The 20,267-nt window shown below is 52.4% G+C and overlaps 1 protein-coding gene across 2 annotated transcripts; it reads right to left on the minus strand.

The window, feature by feature from the left end:
• Positions 1 to 639: 639 nt before the first annotated feature.
• On the minus strand, positions 640 to 15,994 carry SLC2A1 (solute carrier family 2 member 1). 2 transcript variants are annotated; one of them, XM_036396358.2, is made up of 11 exons: positions 15,861 to 15,994; positions 9,435 to 9,527; positions 5,396 to 5,556; positions 4,977 to 5,217; positions 4,476 to 4,638; positions 4,209 to 4,396; positions 4,013 to 4,117; positions 3,815 to 3,916; positions 3,383 to 3,586; positions 2,214 to 2,405; positions 640 to 1,471 (listed from the first exon to the last, which is right to left on the minus strand). In XM_036396358.2, the coding sequence occupies exons 1-11, from the start codon at positions 15,876 to 15,878 to the stop codon at positions 1,469 to 1,471; spliced, it is 1,470 nt and encodes a 489-aa protein (XP_036252251.1). In that variant the 5' UTR covers positions 15,879 to 15,994; the 3' UTR covers positions 640 to 1,468. The 2 variants fall into 2 exon arrangements, with proteins under 2 accessions (XP_036252251.1, XP_036252250.1); XM_036396357.2 differs by having other exon boundaries at positions 640 to 2,405.
• Positions 15,995 to 20,267: the final 4,273 nt, after the last annotated feature.

Genomic DNA, 20,267 nt, shown 5'->3' on the forward strand with positions numbered 1-20,267 from the left:
GGCCGTGGGGCTGCTCCGAACGTTCAACAAAACAAAGCCAGCCTGGAAATGAAGGTTGTGCAGGGCTGAGCATCTCCTGGAGCCAGGAATGAAAGAGCAGAGTGAGGAGAGGAGCCCTGGGCACAGAAAGAACATTCTGGGGAGCTCTTAAAGACACTACAAGAGCAATTCCTACAACAGCCATGCCCTGCAGGGCAAAGTGCAGCTTCAATAAATAGAAAAAAGCCTGAAGTGACCAAGATCAGCATTTCTTTGCCTGAAAGTGTTCAGGCTTGCAGCTCTTGGCACCTTCTCAGCTGGAGGGGAAAAAAACCAAATGCACAGAGCAGCAGCAACCTCCTCCCTGCCTTGCCTTGCTCAGGTGCTCATGGCATGACCAAGGCTCTGTGCTGGGCAAGGGGAGCAGGTTTGGGATCCATGGGGCAGGACAGCTCCAGCCAGGTGCCCCCGTGATCCCAGCCCAGGCTGCTCCAGGCAATTAAAAGCTGGTTGTGCACCCAGAGCAGGTATTTTGCAAGCAGGTGAGTCGTGCCCGTGGTGGAAAAGCTTTGCAGGGACACGCACGCCCAGACACCCCCCCAGCCCTGCCAAGGCAGGGAAAGTTTGGCTGTGAGAAATAAAGGCACAGGACACCAGGGCTGGGTGGCTGCTCACATTCTCCTTTATTGTTCACACCACACACCTTCCCCTTGGCACTTCACTGCAGGGATTTGCTTAAAAAACCACACACACACCCCCAGAGCTTGGTGAGGCCGTGCCACAACCAGCTGAGAACAGGCATTTTTTTAAAAGATTTATTTTATTCCCCCCCTCCCCTTTATTTTCTTTCACGTGTGGTCAAGTGTCATCACTTCCAAACCAAACAAATACATTTTAAAAAAGATACTATTAAAAAAAAAAAAAAAAAAAACAACAAAAAAACCAACACAAACAAAAAAAAAAAACAACCTTCCCTGTGGCTTTGGGAATGTGCCAGGAGCTCCCACACCAGCTGCACTCAGGGAAATGTTTGGGTTTTTTTTTTTTTTTGTGTGTGTTTTCAGTTTTGTTTGAAAAGGACAGTATTTCTCATGTGTATTTTTAATATACTACAGCCTGAAATTCAGTGCAATAGATACAACTACAGTGCAGAACTATACAAAAGTCATCCTAACCATGTACAAGCTTTTTTTTGTTTTCTTAGTTGCTATAGAAACTATAACCTTTTTCTGTACCTTTTGTATGCAATTATACAGTGTGAATATACTCCAAGAATATTTACAGTACTTGGCTTGTCAAATCAGAAACGCTATAACTTAAATGTCTACTATTAACAACCATTGAACAAAAATATATATAATATAAATATCTTCCAGTCTATACACAGAGCAGGAAACAGCTGTATCCATGCGGTGCTGGATTTTGGTGAGTCCTGGGATGGGGGTGGTGATGGAGGGGGATGTTGTCGTGTGCGGCTGCCGCTGGCGCTTCACTGTCGGGCAAATATTGCCAAGATTAATCCCAAAAAATTCAACAACAAGAACGCATCTCCCCCCCCTCTCCCATTTTTCCCCCTCCCAGCTGGAAATTCAGGTGAAAGGAGAGGAGGAGCCTGTGACAATGGATTGACCTTTCCAACCGATCCATCCGGACGGCTCCGTCCTCCGCGCTGCCCCGGGCGGGAGGTCCCCGTCCACGAACCCACCGCAGGGCTTGAAATCAAGGAGACTTTTAAAAAAAGGACTCATTTCCTTGGTAGGTTTTTTTTTTTCTTTTAAAAAAATATTAGATTTAGTCAATTTATGTGATTTTTTTTTTTCCTCTATGATTAGAATGTTAAAAAATAAGTTTCCAGCTTTTTAAAAACTTCCTCTACGTGATTTTCCGTTAAATAACTATCGCGTCGTCGATAAAAAAAACAGGGAATTGCCCTCCTGTGCTGGGGGCTGCATGGCTGGGTTTTAAAACACCTATTTGAAATCTTTGAAATCTTGGACGCGAAACCAACTAAAAAAATTAAATAAAATAAAATTCGTTCCTAGCAGGAAAAAAAAAAAATACAATAAAATAGCTCAGTCTGTCCCCAGTAAACCACTGGGGGAGGCTGGAGAGGGGGCATCAGAGCCAGATCCTCCCCCCACACTCCACTCCCTCCTGCCTGGGGTCTGTACAAAGTGTTTTAAAAAGTCCCCCCGGGCAGGGGGGCGGCGGCACAGCCGGGGTCCAGGTTACACCTGCGAGTCAGCGCCCAGGCTGTGGAACTCGTCCGGGGTCTTGTCGCTCTGGCCGCCCCCGCTCTGCCGGAAGCCCGAGGCGATCTCATCAAAGGTCCGGCCTTTGGTCTCCGGCACCTTGAAGTAGGTGAAGATGAAGAAGAGCACGAGCAGCACCGTGAAGATGATGAAGACGTAGGAGCCACAGAGTTGCTGGGATTGAAGGGAAAGGAGGAGGTGAGCGCGTGGATGGAGGTCACGGAATCGTGTGGAGTTGTTGAGGTTGAAAAAGCACACCAAGACTGAGTCCAACCACCAACCCAGCACTGCCAGGTCCACCCTAACCCATGCCCCAGGTGCCACATCCGTGTGTTTTTGAGCACTTCCAAGGATGGTGATTTCACCACCTCCCTGACCCCCCTTTCCATGAAGTTTTCTCAATATCCAATCTAATCCTCCCCTGGCACAGTTTGGGGTGGGTCCTCTCATCCTGTCCCTGTTCCCTGGGAGCAGGGCTTGACCCCCCCCTGTCAGGAGCTCTGCAGAGCCAGAAGGTCCCCCCGAGCCTCCTCTTCTCCAGGCTGAGCCCCCCCAGCAGCTCCTGGTGGCTCCAGACCTTCCCCAGCTCCATTCCCATCTCTGGACACAGAGTGATGGGCCATGGTTGAAGGACCAGCTGGTACCACCCTGCCCACACCGTGCCATGGCCATCCAAAACCCAGGTCCTCCTTTCAAGGAACATCTTGAGTTCCATAAGAAACAGAGTCAAGCTCCTGCTCCAGCCCCAAGTCCTTCCCAAGCGATCTGAACCACCAAACCACCTCAGCCTAGGTTTTAGGGCTGAAGAACGTGGCCCTGGAATTCAACACTGGATCCAAGGATTTGGCACCAAGATCTGACACCAGGACTCCACATCAAAATCTGGTAATGAGATCCAGCACCAGGAACCAGCAACCAGACCTGGGGTTTGGATTTGGCAGGAGAATCCAACAATGGGATCCTGCACTAGAGTCTGGCACAGGGATCCAGCTGGACAGTTTCCATCCCTGATGCAGAACTGGGATCTGAACCAATGCAGTCTGACAGGCTGGGATTGAGACTCCCCTGGATTGCTGGGATCCTCAGGGACCTCCAGATCCCCGTGTCCCCAGTGCCACACCCCACTCCCCCGGGGCTGCAGCCATCATTACCGCAATGTACTGGAAGCCCATTCCCACGATGAAGTTGGAGGTCCAGTTGGAGAGCCCGGCCACGGCGAAAGCAGCGGGACGGGGGCCTTGGCTGAACAGCTCGGCCACGATGAACCACGGGATGGGGCCTGGGCCGATCTCAAAGAAGGCCACAAACCCAAAGATGGCCACAATGCTGAGGTAGGACATCCAGGGCATTTGGTCCTAGAACAAGGGAGAAGGTTGGTGCCATGAAGGGGACGTGGCACCTGGACACCTCAGCTGGTGCTGGCACAGGAGCCATGAGCTGGAAGCTGGAATTCTAGGAGCTCAGGAGAGATGTGACAATGGGGACTGAGTGCTCAGCCATCACTTCATGGAGGAATAAGTCCTTCCTCCTCCCCAGCCATCCCTCAACCTCCTCCTCCTCCTCCCAGCCTCCCCAGCACTCACCAGCAGCGTGAGGGCGATGGTCATGAGAATGGCACATCCAGCCATCCCCGCCAGCCCAATGAGGTGCAGGGTCCTGCGTCCGGCTCTCTCCACCACGAAGAGCTGTGGGATGGACAAGATCCATCAGCACCTCCCAGCCTGCAGGAAAGGCCCCTCCTCCCACCTTCCCTGGAGAGACCCTGGAGGGGCCAAACTCACCGAGACCACCGTGAAGGCTGTGTTCACCACACCAGAGCCAATGGTGGCATAGACAGGCTGCTCCACCCCCGACTTCTCGAAGATGCTGGTGGAGTAGTAGAAGACCTACAAAGGGCAGGGAGGCACCACAAGTCAGGTCCTGGAGCTCTGGGTGAAGCAAGCTGACCCCTGGCATTGAGTCCCCACCCAAACTCACCGCGTTGATCCCTGAGAGCTGCTGGGAGAGCTGCAGGACAATGGCGATGAGGATGGGCTGGCGGTACATGGGCGAGCGGAACAGCTCCATGATGGTCACCTTCTTCTCCCTCATCATCTGCCGGCTCTCCTCCTTCATCTCCTGCAGGTCACTGCTCACATCTGTCGTGCCTCGCAGCTTCTTGAGGACTGAGAGGGAGAGGTGGGCTCAGGAGATGTCAAGGACCATGCAGAGTGCCAGGATGGGCCCTGCAGAGGGGTCACTCACCACTCTTGGCTTTGTTCTCCTCGTTGCGGTTGATGAGCAGGAAGCGGGGGCTCTCGGGGGCGAAGGGCAGGATGATGCACTGCAGCAGGGCAGGGACGAAGATGAAGCCCAGCAGCAGCGGCCAGAGAGACTCGTTTCCCATGATCAAGTCCAAACCAAACACCTGAAGAGGAGTAGAAAGGTTGAGCCACTCATCCCAGCTGGAAAAGTCCTGGTTGGACACAACTCTGCAACTCATGGTGTGCTCCAAGCTGGAACAGCCATTGGAGGGACTCCTGTGCTGCTTCCAGATGGCCAAGAGATGCTAATATCCTGATGCTACCCATCCCAAACCTTCAGATTCCACAGCATCCCTGCTCCTGCTGAGCTCCAGCTTCACCCCTCCCACTCCAGATCCACCTGAAAGGTTTTCAGATCCACATCACCTCATCCTTGCAAGCCCTGAGGGGTGTCAGGGTCAAAAAAAGGGGGAACCCCCCCAAAACATTCTGCAGTGCTCACCTGTGCGATGAGGATGCCCAGGACAATGCCAAGCTGGTGGAAGGTGCCCAGGGCCCCCCGCAGGGCAGTAGGGGACACCTCGCCCACGTACATGGGCACGAAACCCGTGGTGAGGCCAGAGTAGAGGCCGATGATGAAGCGGCCCAGGATGAGCATCTCAAAGGAGAAAGCCATCTTGGAGAAGCCCATGAGCACAGCTGACACGAAGGCAAGGATGTTGGACATCAACATGGAATTGCGCCTGGAGAGAGACGGAGGAGAGAGGTGAGGAACACCGGGAGAGAACCCGGTGAGGAACACCGGGAGAGAACCCGGTGAGGAAAACCAGGAGAGAACCCCAAGGTCAGCCCTTGGAACACCAGGGTGGGGTGAGGCAGCAGAGCCTCCCCAGTGCAGGATCCACCAGGCTCAGAGCTCACCTTCCAAAGCGATTGACAAAGAGCCCCACGGAGAAGGAGCCGATCATGCCCCCGACAGAGAAGATGGCAACGGAGAGGGACCAGAGCGTGGTGAGGGTGGCGGGGCTGATGGGCTCCCCGTATCTGTACACCCACGTGACGTTGTAGAAGTCCTCAATCACCTGGAGAACAAGGAGGGAAACCAAAGCGCGCGTCAAGGCCGCGCCACCGGAGCGACGAGTCTCTCACGAGACAATGCGTCACCGGAGCCGCTGGCCAAGGGAGGAACTGCTGGGATCCACTGGGAAATGCAGCCCGACGGGTTCTGGGCTCGCCCTGCCCGAGAGAGACACAGGCAGGAGGGAGGGAGGGAGGAGGGAGGGAGGCCAAACTGGCCGGGCAGGCACGGGGAGGTCACGCTGCTCCCCAGGGCAGGGCAGGAGCCAGAGATGCGCCGGCCCTGCGGAGCAAAGGGAGGAACACGGGGCAGCTCCCATCCCCTTGGATACTCCTGCAGTTGGATTTCCAGGTTTTTTCCCCCCAGAGAATTCCATAGGACACGATCTCTGCCGTGGTTCTGCAGGACCGTGATGCCACCACCCAACACAGGCCTTGGTTTGACACACCAAGAACAGCCTGGTTTGTGAATTTCAGGTGCTTTCATATAAATTTTGCATCTTTCTATACACAAAACTTTTGTATACAAAAATTTTTGTATAGTGTCTTGGTCTGAAAAGAAAGTGAGTTTTTAGGGATGCTGTGCTCCCTGGGGGCACTGGCATTGCACCAGTGTCAAACCATGACATATATCTACACATATACAAAATATATACATTTTGTATACTTTTGCTGTATTTTTAAACCATGACACATATCTACACACACAAAATATATATATTTTGTATACTTTTGCTGTATTTTTAAACCATGACACATATCTACACACACAAAATATATATATTTTGTATACTTTTGCTGTATTTTTAAAGCTAGCCCATCACTGGTAGCTTCACCAAAAATTTTTGAACACAAAAAATTTTGCATACAAAAATTTCGTTGAGCATCCTGGTTTGAAAAGGAAGTTTTGAAAAGTTTGAGTTTTTTGGGATGCTGTGATCCCTGCGGGTCACTGGCATTGCACCAGAGTCAAACCATGACATATATATATATATATATACATATCCAAATTTTACATTTTGTACACTTTTGATGTATTTTTAAAGCTAGCCCATCACTGGTAGCTTCACCAAGCTCCTGTCCTTGCCCATGGCTGGGAAAATGGCCTAAATGACCCTCTAAAGGTTCCTCCCAATCCAAATCCTTTATAACCCCATGACTGAAGGGTCACCCATCCCCAAACCACCACAGCAAAGGGCTCCATAAAACCCCACCAAGCCCAGCTGGAAGGAGCAGAAATTCCAGGGATTCCCTGCTTTGCTGGGCCTCAGGTGGCTCCAAGATTTTGCTGCTCTGAATGGTTTCACTCCCAATTCACTGTTTACACCACTGTGCCTCACTTTCCACTTTTCCCATCAATCCAAGCCCAACCAGGAGCCCTGGCAGAGACTGCACAAGAAACATGCACTGGGCTGGGTACAAGTGCCAACAGTATCATTATTTTGCCAAGTTGTTCCTCTTCCAAAGCACAGAAATTGTTACAATTTCCATATTTAAGTGATTTTGCTCCCTCCTGTTTTCACCCAGGGGTTTGGATGCTTTTTCCCCTTTTACCAGTATTCCCAAAATAAATAATTGATTGGATTATTGGAGAGTAATTGGGCTGGCTCAGGCTCTCAGTAGGCCCAGGGGGTATCTGAATATAGCAGCCCCTCCTGTCCCTTCCTCCTGGAAAAAAGGGAGGATGCTTTATAGAACCCAGTGGTTTTTGGGAGAGGAAAAGGGGTGAAAAATGGGTTTGAAGGGTGAAGGACAAAAAAAAATTTGTTTTCCCCAAAACTGGGGCTTTCAGCTCAGTGCTGGGATTCATCCCACCCTGCAGCTCCATGAATCTCAAACCAGTGCATCCCAAACCTGTGCCCTGATGCATCTGAGTGCATCCCCATCCCAACCCTTCACTCCAGTTTATCCCACTGCATCCCCATATCCTGTGCCTCAAAGCACCCCAAGGCATTCCTGTCCCAATCCTGCACCCCATGCATCCCAACTGTGCCCCAGTTTATCCCAGTGCCCCCACTCCATCCTGCACAGTGACGTGTCCCTACCCCAGTTCCACACTTGGTGTCCCCATCCTTAAGGCTGGGGTGATCCCCTGTGTCCAGCACATCCTGCTGCCCCCCCATCCCACCTCCCTCCCCTTGTGCTCCCACATGGAGCATCCCAAATCCTTCCCCTCAACACTGGTGACTTGTCCTGCACCCTGTGCCTCCTCCTGGCCTGAGCCCAAGGGATTCATAGAAATAGTTGTCTCTTCAAGAGATAGCTCAGCTGTCTTTGGAGACACAGAAAATCACCAGGATGGCTTCTGTTGCAGCATTGGAAAACAAAAAGTTTCAATAAAAGGCAAAGTAACAAACTCTTGGCAGGGAAAAACTGACTCAGGTGCAAGAGGTTCTTGCTCCTGGTAAAACACCTCACAAAAGTTTTGTTTCTTTGTTCTCTCCTTTTTCTAGTAAATTGTTCAGGTGGGACCTTTTGCCTCTTGTCCATCTATCCTTAAGTTTGAGTCCCCCAAGCCTATGAGATGCCTTTTTCACCTAATCAAGGAGAGAAACTTCTGGGCTTCTTTCCTTTTTAAGGGGACAAAAGACAGTTTTATCTCTCCATCAAAAGAAGGCATATCCTATAATTCATCCCCAAAATCATGAGGAAAACTGTGGCAACACCCACCAGGAGTGTCTGGATTTGCAGGGGGGATCTGCAGAAGCTCAGAGCTGATCCCTGAGCACCCAGAGCAGCTGGGAGAGCATGGGGAGAGCCTCCAGTCCAGGGAACAAAGCTGCTCCTGGGATTTGGCTCTGAGCAGGGTGGTGGGCACAGCATTCCCCCCTCCCACAGTGCCAGGGCTGGGGAAAGTGAGGGCAGGTGCTGGGGAGCAGCTCCTCAGTGCCATGCCAGGCATTTCCCAGCTCCAAGGCTGCTCCAGAGGCCATCCCCACGCTCACACCAGTGCACGTGGAGCAAGGAGGGATATTTGGGATATTTCAGGAGGCCTTCAGCAGGTTCTGGGTGGGGGGAAGGAGCTGCAGCCTTCAGCCTCAGGAATTGAACCTGGGATTCAATCATGCAACACCTTGAACAAATCCCTGGCTTTTTTCCTCTTCCCACAGGGTCTTCTATCTCACAGGGAGTTTTCCCAGTGCTTGTGGTGACATTCCAGAAGCACTCACTGGGATGGGATTAAACCCTGGCAGCTGCATCCTGCCCCAGTGGGTTGCATTCTTTGGGGTGATGACACCTGGGGACAGCTTTGCTCCCACCAGAGCTCAGGCTGTGCCTCCTCACCTCATCCCAGCACAAGAGCTGTGCCCAGGGGACGCTGCAAGCACCACATTGCAACCCTGAGCTTATTTCCCAAGCATTTAACACCTCAAACAGCCACCAAATGTGGGAAAAGCCATGTTTCCCATGGACCACCAGTATCCAGCAGCAGCAGGACGGTCCTGGCTGTACATGAGGGGAGGAACCAACACTTCCTGCACTCCCTCCTGCTCCCAGCCCTTCCCAGCTCTCTCTCCTCACAAGCCACTGTGCTGCATGCAAAACCCCCAGCTCTGGTCAGAGCAGCCACTGGGGATGACTCAAACCTTAATTAACTCCCAGACCTTCACTAAGAGCGAGGTGAAAAGTTCCACTGGCCACACCCAGGCAATGCTGGGATTTTTTTCCCCCCCCCCCAACAAAAAAAACACCAAGCAAGGAAGAGGAAACAAATTCTCCAGGGAAGGCTGGAGCTAAGTAACTCCCTCTCAAATCCCATTAGAGCCCTAAGCTGCCTAGTGGGATGTACTATTTTAGCCAGGCTGGCACAGAGGCTGGTTTGTTGTCAGACACAGGCTGGGGGGGCTGGAATTGCCCCGTGGAGGTTTCTGGGATCTCTCACCTTCTGCGGGGCGTTGATGACGCCGGTGTTGTATCCAAACTGGAGGGAGCCCAGCACTGCTCCTCCCACAGCCAGCATCAGGCGAGCCGTCATCTGCCAGAAAACGGGGAAAAAAGGGTTAAATCTGGGATGCTTCACAGCCCAGGGCACCGCAGGGGACAAAAACGAGGAAAAAGGGGTTAAATTTGGGATCCTGCACAGCCCAGGGCACTACATGGGATAAAAACAGGGAAAAAAGGGTTAAATTTGGGATCCTTCACAGCCCAGGGCACTGCACAGGACAAAAACAGGGGAAAAAGGGGTTAAATCTGGGATCCCTGCAGTCCAGGACACTGCAGGGGACAAAAACAGGGAAAAAGGGGTTAAATCTGGGATCCCCAAAGCTCTGTCTTCCCCAGCAGAGCAATACCAAGGCACTGCACAGGACAAGAACAGGGAAAAATGGGTTAAATCTGGGATTCCCAAAGCTCTGTCTCCCACAGCAGAGAGATACCAGGGCGCTGCATGGGACAAGACCAGGGAAAAAAAGGGTTAAATCTGGGATCCTTCACAGCCCAGGGCACTGCAGGGGACAAAAACGGGGGAAAAGGGGTTAAATTTGGGATCCTGCACAGCCCAGGGCACTACATGGGACAAAACCCGGGAAAAAAGGGTTAAATTTGGGATCCTTCACAGCCCAGGGCACTGCAGGGGACAAAAACGGGGGAAAAGGGGTTAAATCTGAGATCCTCACAGCTCTGTCTCCCCAGCAGAGCCATACAGGACAAAAACAGGGGGAAAAGGGTTAAATCTGGGATCCCTGCAGCCCAGGGCACTGCACAGGACAAAAACAGGGGAAAAGGGTTAAATCTGGGATCCCTGCAGCCCAGGGCACTGCACAGGACAAAAACAGGGAAAAAGGGGTTAAATTTGGGATTCTGCACAGCCCAGGGCACTACATGGGATAAAAACAGGGAAAAAGGGGTTAAATTTGGGATCCTGCACAGCCCAGGGCACTACATGGGATAAAAACAGGGAAAAAGGGGTTAAATTTGGGATCCTGCACAGCCCAGGGCACTACATGGGATAAAAACAGGGAAAAAAGGGGTTAAATTTGGGATCCTGCACAGCCCAGGGCACTACATGGGATAAAAACAGGGGAAAAAGGGGTTAAATCTGGGATCCCTGCAGGCCAGGACACTGCAGGGGACAAAAACAGGGAAAAAGGGGTTAAATCTGGGATCCCCAAAGCTCTGTCTCCCCCAGCAGAGCAATACCAAGGCACTGCACAGGACAAGAACAGGGAAAAATGGGTTAAATCTGGGATTCCCAAAGCTCTGTCTCCCGCAGCAGAGAGATACCAGGGCACTGCATGGGACAAAACCCGGGAAAAAAGGGTTAAATTTGGGATCCTGCACAGCCCAGGGCACTGCAGGGGACAAAAACGGGGGAAAAGGGGTTAAATCTGAGATCCTCACAGCTCTGTCTCCCCAGCAGAGCCATACAGGACAAAAACAGGGGGAAAAGGGTTAAATCTGGGATCCCTGCAGCCCAGGGCACTGCACAGGACAAAAACAGTGAAAAAGGTAAAATCTGGGATCCTGCAGACCTGACTCCTCACCAGAGCAATACCAGGGCACTGCACAGGACAAAAACAGGGAAAAGGGGTTAAATTTGGGATCCCCACAGCCCTGTCTCCCCCAGCACAGCAATCCTAGGGCACTTCAGGGGACAAAAACAGGGGAAAAGGGTTAAATCCACAGCCCTGTCTCCCCAGCAGAGGGATACCAGGGCACTGCACGGGACACAAACAGGGAAAAGGGGTTAAATCTGGGATCCTCACAGCCCTGTCACCCCCAGCAGAGCGATACAGGACAAAAACTGTGAAAAAGGGTTAAATCTGGGATCCTCACAGCCCCGTCACCCCCAGCACAGCGATCCCAGGGCACTGCATGGGACAAAAACAGGGGAAAAGAGTTAAATCCACAGCCCTGTCTCCACAGCAGAGCGATACCAGGGCCTGCACAGGCCACTGGGAAGGCGGCGAGTACAAATATTCAGGATCAAAGAGAAAACACGCTATTTTTGGTGCTAAGGGGGGAAAAATAATGACCAAAAATGTCATTTTGAGGGGGTTAAAACCCCCGTGGCTTGGGGGATTCAGCGCTGGAGGTGTTATGGGGGCTGCAAGGAGCTGACCCTGGGGCTCGGGGCCAGCAGGATGCTCCTGGAAGCTGCACCAACAACAGCTTCCCACCCCAGCCTAATTAAGAGTCACTGAGCAAAAGCCCGGTTAGCTGGCAAAGCCTTCCTTCCCCAGCCTCCTCTTCCTCCCGCCTGAGCCAGAGCAACAATCAGAGCCTTGTTTGGGAGCGGGGTCAGGGCAGGCCAGCGCTGCCTGGGCCACCTTCGTTAGCGGCCCAATTATCGCAGGCAGGAGATTTTCCCGGCACTGGAACCAGGATCCGACATTCCCACTTAATCAGCTTTTAATCAGCCACGTGAAATTGATAAACCCCTGCATTTGAGGGGGTTCTCCCTAAGTACCAACACGTCACCCCAAGGATGCTCCCAGGGTGGTTTGGATGAATATTCCCAAAGGATGGATGCCTCAGATCCCAGCTAAATGAGGGGAGGTGACTCCAGCTCCCTCTCCAAAAAGGATTTTTTTTTTTTAATAATTAAGAAGCAATCTCCTCTTTCTTTTCAGAAATAATGGGTTTAATGCTGCTCCCTGACCTTGCCACTCTGGCCACCGCCTCCCTCAGCGCGTGAAAGTTCCCAGGGGAAAAGCAGAGGGAATGAAGCCAGGCCCGTTAATGAAGCTCATTAATTAGGCTTGGCCCCAACACAACTAATCAGGGAGGTTTTGGCACTTGGGTTTGCTCGGTGCTTTGGAGTAGAGGAGAAAACACCTCCGTGTTTGGGAGGGCACAACCAGGCTGGGAAGTTGGTGGTGTCTCCTCACCAAAAAAAGAAAAAACACAAAAAAAGCCCCAAAAACCCCACAATTTCTTTATCCATCCCCCAAAAAACTAGGATGCTAAAAGCACTTGTTGCTGGGGGAAACCTTATTTTAAAACAATGGGGGATTTGAGTGGGTTTGGAGGGAATTGGCAGGTTTGGGGGATGATGGGGTGATTTCCCTTCGCTTTTTGGGGGATCACCCAGGTGCGTTTGGGTGCAGATTTTGATTTTTTCCTGGCTAAAGGGCACCCCAGGAGCTGGCAGGGTAGGGCAAGCACAGGTGAGTCATGGCTCCAGGGATGGGGATGCGGCAGCCAGGTGAACTTTGCTCCAGGAAGGTGAGAGGTAACAACAGCTTGATGCACCCACACCAGCCACTACCCCAAAAAAAAAAAAATTACTTAATTTTTTTTTTTTAAATTCATTTTTCAATTTTAACATTTAGAAAAAAAAAAAAAAAGGCAACTTCTCATGGCTAAAATAAAATAAAAATAGATTCAATTCCGGCCAAAAAAAAACCCAGAAAACTTGGTATTTTCATGACATTCCAGCAGTTTGGAGATAGGAAAGGGAAAAGCTGGCAGAAAAATCGCTTTTTGGAGGCTCGTCCCGAGGAGGGTCAGGGTGAGTCAGCTCCTTCCCCTCCCTCCCCAGCCCAAACTCGCTGCCCTGCTCGGATCCCAGAGCCTTTCAGCTTGAACTTCGCCATTAAAGGCAAGTTTAGGGGGGGGGGGGGAAATAATTAAATAAAGGGAAAAGTCGATTTTTAAGGGCAGCTTTGCTCAAGCAGCTCCTGCCAAACCTCACGTGGGGCTGTGGGGAGGTTTTTTTTTTTTTTTAACTCCTTGCAGGAAAAAAGCATCTTTATCAGGAATTTTGGGATAAATCCCCTCTTATTTCCATAAAATAAACTTATTTAAGCCTGGCTAGACCCCCAAACTCCTGGTTTTATCCCTTAAGAATTCCTCTATGTTACAGAAAAGACAGGTTTTTAATGAATTTATAGCATTTGTTTTCTTTTTGGCTGCTTCCTGCTTCCTCTCCAGCTCCAACACGGAAGCCAGGACACTCTGAGGAGGATCTGGGGGGCCAACAGGGGCCCCCCAAACCCGCTGCCTTTGGCTTTACAACTCTATATTTAACCTTTTTTTTTTTATCCTCCAGCCTGGAAGGACCTTGGGATCCACCTCATGGATCAAAGGAATGAATAATCCCTTTAAAAGCAAAATAATAATATCAAAATATTTATATAAAGATATTAAAATGAGTGGCCCGGTAGGGAATTCCAACTTTTTCTCATTCCAGCACGGAGGATTTTGGGATGCTGCTGCCACATGAAAAATAAGGAATTCATAATTCCTTCTAAATAATACTAAAAAAAAGTGTCCTGGAAGAGAATTTCAAGAGGATTTTGGCATGCTGATTGTTTAATGGATCAAGTGAAATAAAAAATTCTCTAAAATCAAATTAGCAAAAACAGGAAAAAAAGGTCCCAGGAGCACATCCTGTTCTTTTTTTTTTTTTTTTACTCCAGCGTGGAAGATTTTGGGATGCTATGGAACAAGAACAAATTAGTAATCCCTTAAAAATCCAAATAACAGTTAAAAAGGGGGGCCCAGGAGGGAATTTCGGGCAAACCCAGGTGACAAACACACAATTAAAATGATCCACGAGGATTTAGGGAGGAGCCACTGCTCCCGAGGGGATGCAAAGGGGACACAGAGGGGACGTGGGCACTCGCTGCGGCCGCTTGCACACTCATTTGCACACTCATTTGCACACGGGTAACACGGCTGCAGCTGCCTCCCAATCCGGGAGAAGCTCACACCCCCACCAAAAGCCAGGAAAAATCCACTCCAAACCCACGGGAGGGCATTTAAAGGCAGAGAATTTGGGGGTCACAGCGGCCCCGTGGGGATCTGGGCTGCGGAGAGAACCGGGGAGGGGGTGGGAAGGGGCAGCAGAGCGGCGGAATTTGGGTTTTTGATTTGTTTTGCTTCCCTACTTAAAGGTCATCCAGGGACGGCGACACAATCGCTGCGAGTTTTGCAACTGCGACCAGGACGGGAGAGGTTTTTGCATGGAATGAGCTGGAAAAAACACACGGAATGTGCACAGACACACGACCCGGGTTAACCATAGTAATAATATTAATTATTAAATATAAAGGGGGGTTCGAGAGGGGAGTTTGTCTCCCATCTCCCAACCTCCAGCTGCTTCCATGAAAAATCTCTTTTTTTATTCCATGCAAAACCACACTCTGGATGGAAGTGTCACCCATCAGCGCTCGGCAAATCATCCTTGAGATTAATTACCTTTCCAAAAATTAATCATTTCTAACCCAAATCCATCCAAGGCCGGCGGAGGGGGGAGGTTGCGGAGCTGGGAAAGCAGCGGGAACGCGGCTCCGGCTCCATTCGGGAAGCCGGGAGTTAAATGCGTCGGATTTCTTGGGTATGAGACCAAATTTGCGTTTAATTCCTGCCCCCATCACCGCGCTGCCGGCCGGCACGTTCCCGGCTCCCACCCCAACCCCACCGCCCGGCCTGCAAAACAGCCTGGAATCACCAAAAACACAGGAGATTATATCGAGAGCTAGATATAGATCCTTAAGTTTAAGAAAATTGCGTATTTATGGTCAAAAGCGGGAGGAGGAGGGGGGGGGTAGAGGGAGTTGTTTTGCAGGGGGGGGGGAAATAAATACCGAGAGGGATCGCACTCCCGTCGCATCTTTAATTAGGATAAAATCACGATTTTGGGGATTAATTACGCTTCGTGCCGCCACGCGGCCAGTTTCCCAATACATCCGCCCCCCAAATAAGAAAACCCCAAACCATTTGGAATTATTCCAGCTACTCCCGGTCGGGAGTATTGGCGGGGACGGAAATACTTCGGTGGTTGGAATGAAGCAAGTGGGGGTTGAGGTCAGTGACCTGTTAGAATCAACCACCGGCATGGTTCTGGGCTTTTACCCCCTTAAATTAAATCTAAATTAATTAATTTAGCACGGGGAGGGTGTTGGTGGATCCCGGCGGCTGCCGAGCGGCCGGGAGAGCTCCGAGCATTTAATAACTCCACAGTCTGGGATAAATTAATAGGAACCGGGTCAGAAGCTCCGGGCGGGATGTGCCCGGCCGAGCCCCAGCCCTGCGGGGATCGGGGGGTCCCGGCGGGCTCACCCCAACCCCGCAGCCCCCCAGAGCCGCCCCGGCCCTCGCTGGGCTCTGGGGCCGCCCTCACTCCGAAACAGGGTCAAAAGGGACAGCACTAGGTCTGCCCGCCGCGTTTCCGCCTTCCGGGGACAGCGGGGAGCCCGGGAGCGGCGGCCGGGCGCGCTGCGAGGCGCGGAGCCGGCACCGGCCGCTCTGCGGGGAGGGCTCCGCTGGGGCTGAGGGGACAAAATAAAGCAAAACGCGGCGATCGCGCGTGTGCGGGGGCGGGCGGGGGTTGCGTAACGCAGGGCCGGGGGCGCGGGCTCACCTTGCTGCCGGTGTCCATGGCGGGGCCGGGGCAGGAGCCGGGGCCGTGAGGGCGGGCGGGCGTTCGGCGGGGCCGGGGCGCTAAGGCGCGGGGCGCGCGGTGCGCTGAGCAGCGGGGCGGAGGCGCGGCCGCCGCCTGGGCATTGGAGCCGCTTAAAGCGCGGGCGGGGGCGGCGCGAGGCCGCGGCGCCCATTGGGCGGTGGGAGGCGGGGGGCGGGGCCGGGGCGGGGGTTGTACGAGGGGACGGCGCCCATTGGGCGGCGTGAAGTAGGGGGCGGGGCCAGCGCTGGGGGGCGGGGCCGAGGGGCCGCGGATGGGGGGCGTGGGAGGGGGCGCGCGGGGGCCGGCGGCGCGTGCGGGGCTGCACGTGGGCGGCGGGGGAGGGGACGGGACCGGGAGGGTCCGACAGAGACAGAGTGGCCGCGTGTCCGTCTGTCCGTGTGTCTGTCTGTCTGCGTGTCTGTCTGTCTGCGTCAGCGTGAGAGTGAGAGTCTGTGTGACACAGTGTGAGAGTGTCCGTGTGAGCGTGAGTGAGTGAGTGAGTGAGTGTGTGTGTGTGTGTGCCTGTGTGAGAGTGTCCGTGCGTCTGTCCGTGACACAGCGTGAGACTGTCCGTGTGTCTGTGTCCGTGTGTCATAGAGTGGGAGAGAGTGAGTGTGCCTGAGACAGTGTCCGTGTGAGACAGTGTGAGTGTGTCCGTGTGTCTGTGTGTCCGTGTGTGTGTCCGTGAGTGTGAGTGTCCGTGTGTCTATGTGAGAGTGTGTGTCCGTGAGAGTGAGGGTGAGAGAGTGTGTGTCCATGTGTCTGTGTGTCCATGTGAGTGTCCGTGTGTCTGAGAGAGTGTGTGTCTGTGTGTTTGTCTGTGTATGTCTGTCCATGTGTGTGTGTCTGTGTCTCTGTGTGTCCGTGTCTCTGTGTCCGTGTGTCTGTGTTTGTGTGTGTGTCTGTCTGTCCTTGTGCCTGTGTGAGCGTGTCTGTCTGTGTGTCTCTGTTTGTATCTGTGTGTGTGTGTGTCCCCTGTGCACGTGTGAGTGTGTGTCTGTGTCCTTGTGTCTGTGTCTGTCTGTGTGTCCTTGTGTCCGTGTGTGTGTCCGTGTCACCGTGCACACACGTGTGTCAGTGTGCGTGCAAACACAGGCCCGCGCGCAGTTGCACACGTGGCGGGTGTGACACTCACGGTGTCACTGTGAGTGTGAGCGCAGGTGAGTGTGAGTGTGCACAGCTCTGTGTGTGTCACTGTGAGTGTGAGCACGGGGTGTGTGCACAGCTCCACGTATGTCAGTGGCGTGTTCGTGTCCCTGTGAGTGTGCAAGGCCGTGCACTCCTGCCCGCGTGTGAGCGTGCAAGGGGCTCTGAGCCTCTGTCCGTGCTGCAAGGCTCTGCACACCTGCTGAGTGTGCAATGGGTGTGTCTGTGTGCACACCAGTGAGCTGCACGTCACTGCACACCTGCACGTGCCCACCCAAAACTCCCATTTTCCCCCCAAATTCGTATTAAAAAATCCTTAAAAATCACTAAAATCCTAAAAAGTGGATGGAGAAAGCAATTCCCCTTGTTGTTCCTGTAAAAAAAAAAAAAGTACTGGGAAAATGTTGGGAAAAGTGACCAAAAAAATGGAAACAAAGTCCTCAATATGAAAAAATGCACAAAAAGTACACAAAAATTGAAGAAAATGGGGGGGGGGGGGAACTTTAAAAAGAAAAAAAGAAAGATAAAGCATGTAATGTACAAAAAAATTTTAAAAGCCTGGGGAAAAAAAAGCAAAGAAAAGCCACCAAAACAGCAAATCCCAAAAGCACTAGAAAGTCAAAACCAGAAATTGCACTAAGAAACCAACATAAATATTAATTTTTTTTCCTAAATCTGTTGGATTTTGCCCCAAATTTGGCCAGTGCAGGCAATTCCTCCCCTGTGAATTCCCCTAAATATCCATGGGATTCCCCCCCAGCCCCTTTTTCCCCTTTTTTTCGCCCATCCCATGGATCCGGAGGGGTTTTGCCGACTCGGCGGGACCCCTCCGGCGCCGCGGGAATGCTGATGGAGGGAAACGGGATAATCCCGGCGGGGCCGAGGGGCTGGAGGGGATTTAGGGGGATTTGCTCCCGGGAAAAGGGTTAAAAAAACACCGGGGGAGGGCGGGGGGGAGCGGCCGGGATGGGCTGAGCCCTCCCGAGGGTCCGGGATCGGCTGGGGACAGAGGGGACAGGGCGGGTAAGAGGGGGGCACCTGTGCCCAGGTGGGATCGGCCGCTCCAGGGGCTGCAGATCTGGTGGAGAACAGAGGGGTGGGCTCAGGGGGTCTCCACCTGTGCCCAGGTGGCATCAGCTGCTCCAGGGGCTGTAGTTCTTGTGGAAACCCCCAGGGACGGGCTCAGGGGGTCTCCACCTGTGCCCAGGACAGGTGATGGGGTGGGATCAGCCTCCTCAGGGCCTGGAGACCCACAGGGATGGGCTCAGGGGGTCTCCTGTGGCACCAGGACAGGTGATGGGGTGGGATCAGCCTCTCCAGGGGCTGGAGACCCCCAGGGATGGGCTCAGAGTGTCCATCTGTGCCCAGGTGGGATCAGCTGCTCCAGGGGCTGCAGTTCTGGTGGAGAACAGAGGGACAGGCTCGGGAGGTCTCACCCTGTGCCCAGGACAGGTGTCCAGGTGGGATCAGCCTCTCCAGGGGCTGGAGACCCCCAGGGATGGGCTCAGGGAGCCCAGCAGCGCTGGAGGACCCTCACAAAGGGACGGGCTCAGCCTCTCCAAGGGACCAGGGCTGTGTTGGGAGAGACAAGGGATCACAGAGGATGGAATCAGCTTTTCCATGGATCCGGGCCGTGTGGAGAGCAGGAACAAAGGGATGGGCTCAGCTCTCCATCATTGCCCCGTTCCTCTCCATCACTGCCCCCTTCCCCAGCAGAGATTTGGGCTCTGACGCCCCCTGCCCACCCCGGGGCTGTGTCCATGAGCTCCCACTGCCGGCAGAGGAGGAAATCCGGGCTCTGGTCCCCTCCTCACACCCCATCCCTTCCTCACACCCCATCATCATCATCACCCATGACGGGCTCTTATCTCCCGGCCTCTCCCATCCCGGCCCGGTGCCACCCTCAGGAGCATCGGGGACACGCAGTCCTGGTGACACACGGGCTTTGGGGAGGGGATTTAGGCACCACTCCCGTTTTTCAGGCTGGAACCGCCTTTCCAGGGATGTTTTTTAGGGAAATAAAGCTGGCCTGGCAGGGTGGGTTATGAGAGAAAATTTGGCTTTGCTGGGACTTGATGGTGTAAACAAAAAGTCCTGGATTGTCCCTTGGAATAGAGGGAAACAAAAGAATTCGTCCCCCCAACACTGAACATCCTTGAGATAGAGTTAATCCACCCCAGGGGGGAATTTATTTCAATATTCCCTTTATTTCTTTCAATTTATATTTCCAATCAAATATTCCCAATTTATTTCAATATTCCCAGTGTCCTCCAACATGTTTGAGCCTCGAGAAGCTTTAAAACATTTCCTTGAGCCAAAAAGTTGGGGGTTTATCCTTTTAAAATCCTCAAAAAAATGGGGATTTCTGGACCTCCGCCATCCCAATTCCTCCAAATCCTCCCAAAAAATTACAGAAAAAAATATGGAGGATTCAGTAATTCTGGTCCAACAGCCGCAGCCCCCAACAGCTGGACCAGCTGCCAACATCTGCCCAGTGATCCCACCATGAATTCCATGGATTGGGAGTTTTTCCCAATACGGGGAATATGGGATATGGGATGGAATATGGGGAAACAAAAGAATTTGTCCCCCAACACTGAGCATCCTTGGGATAGAGTCAATCCACTCCAGGGGGGAATTTATTTCAATATTCAGTGTCCTCCAACATGTTTGAACCTCGAGAAGCTTTAAAATATTTCCTTGAGCCAAAAAGTTGGGGGTTTATCCTTTTAAAATCCTCAAAAAAAATGGGGATTTCTGGACCTCCGCCATCCCAATTCCTCCAAATCCCCCCAAAAAATTACAGAAAAAAAAAATACATAATTCTGGTCCAACAGCTGGACCAACATCTGCCCAGTGATCCCACCATGAATTCCATGGATTGGGAGTTTTTTCCTGGCTCTTGGAAGGGGAGGGTTGAGCTGGGGTTGGGTCACCTGGGAAGCCTCGGCCCGGGTGAGCGCACTGAGGATAAAGTCCATCCGGAAATAGGATTTGTCATAAAATTGGGTTGGGTAACGTGGACACAACTCCCACAGGGATTTCAGCCTCGCTCAGAACACCCTGGCTTGGTGTTCTCTTGGCTTCTCTTTGGCATTTTGAGCTGCTCCCAAAAGATTTTTTTTGGGCTCCTTATCTGGGGGATGTTCCCTGCTCCAGCTCTAGGGATGCCACAGAGCTCCTGAAGATCCTGAATGTTTGGATTTAACAGCTGGAGCT

This window comes from Molothrus ater, chromosome 23 (genome assembly GCF_012460135.2).
Source record: "Molothrus ater isolate BHLD 08-10-18 breed brown headed cowbird chromosome 23, BPBGC_Mater_1.1, whole genome shotgun sequence".
NCBI lineage: Eukaryota > Metazoa > Chordata > Aves > Passeriformes > Icteridae > Molothrus > Molothrus ater.

Bases quoted from the DNA above. Each gene is read 5' to 3' on its own strand.
- SLC2A1 (XM_036396357.2), bottom strand. The intron at 4,639-4,976 runs GTGAGCACTGCA...ACTCCTCTTCAG, and splicing joins TGGGCATCCTCATCGCACAG to GTGTTTGGTTTGGACTTGAT. The intron at 3,587-3,814 runs GTGAGTGCTGGG...CCCTTGTTCTAG, and splicing joins CCATCGCCCTCACGCTGCTG to GACCAAATGCCCTGGATGTC.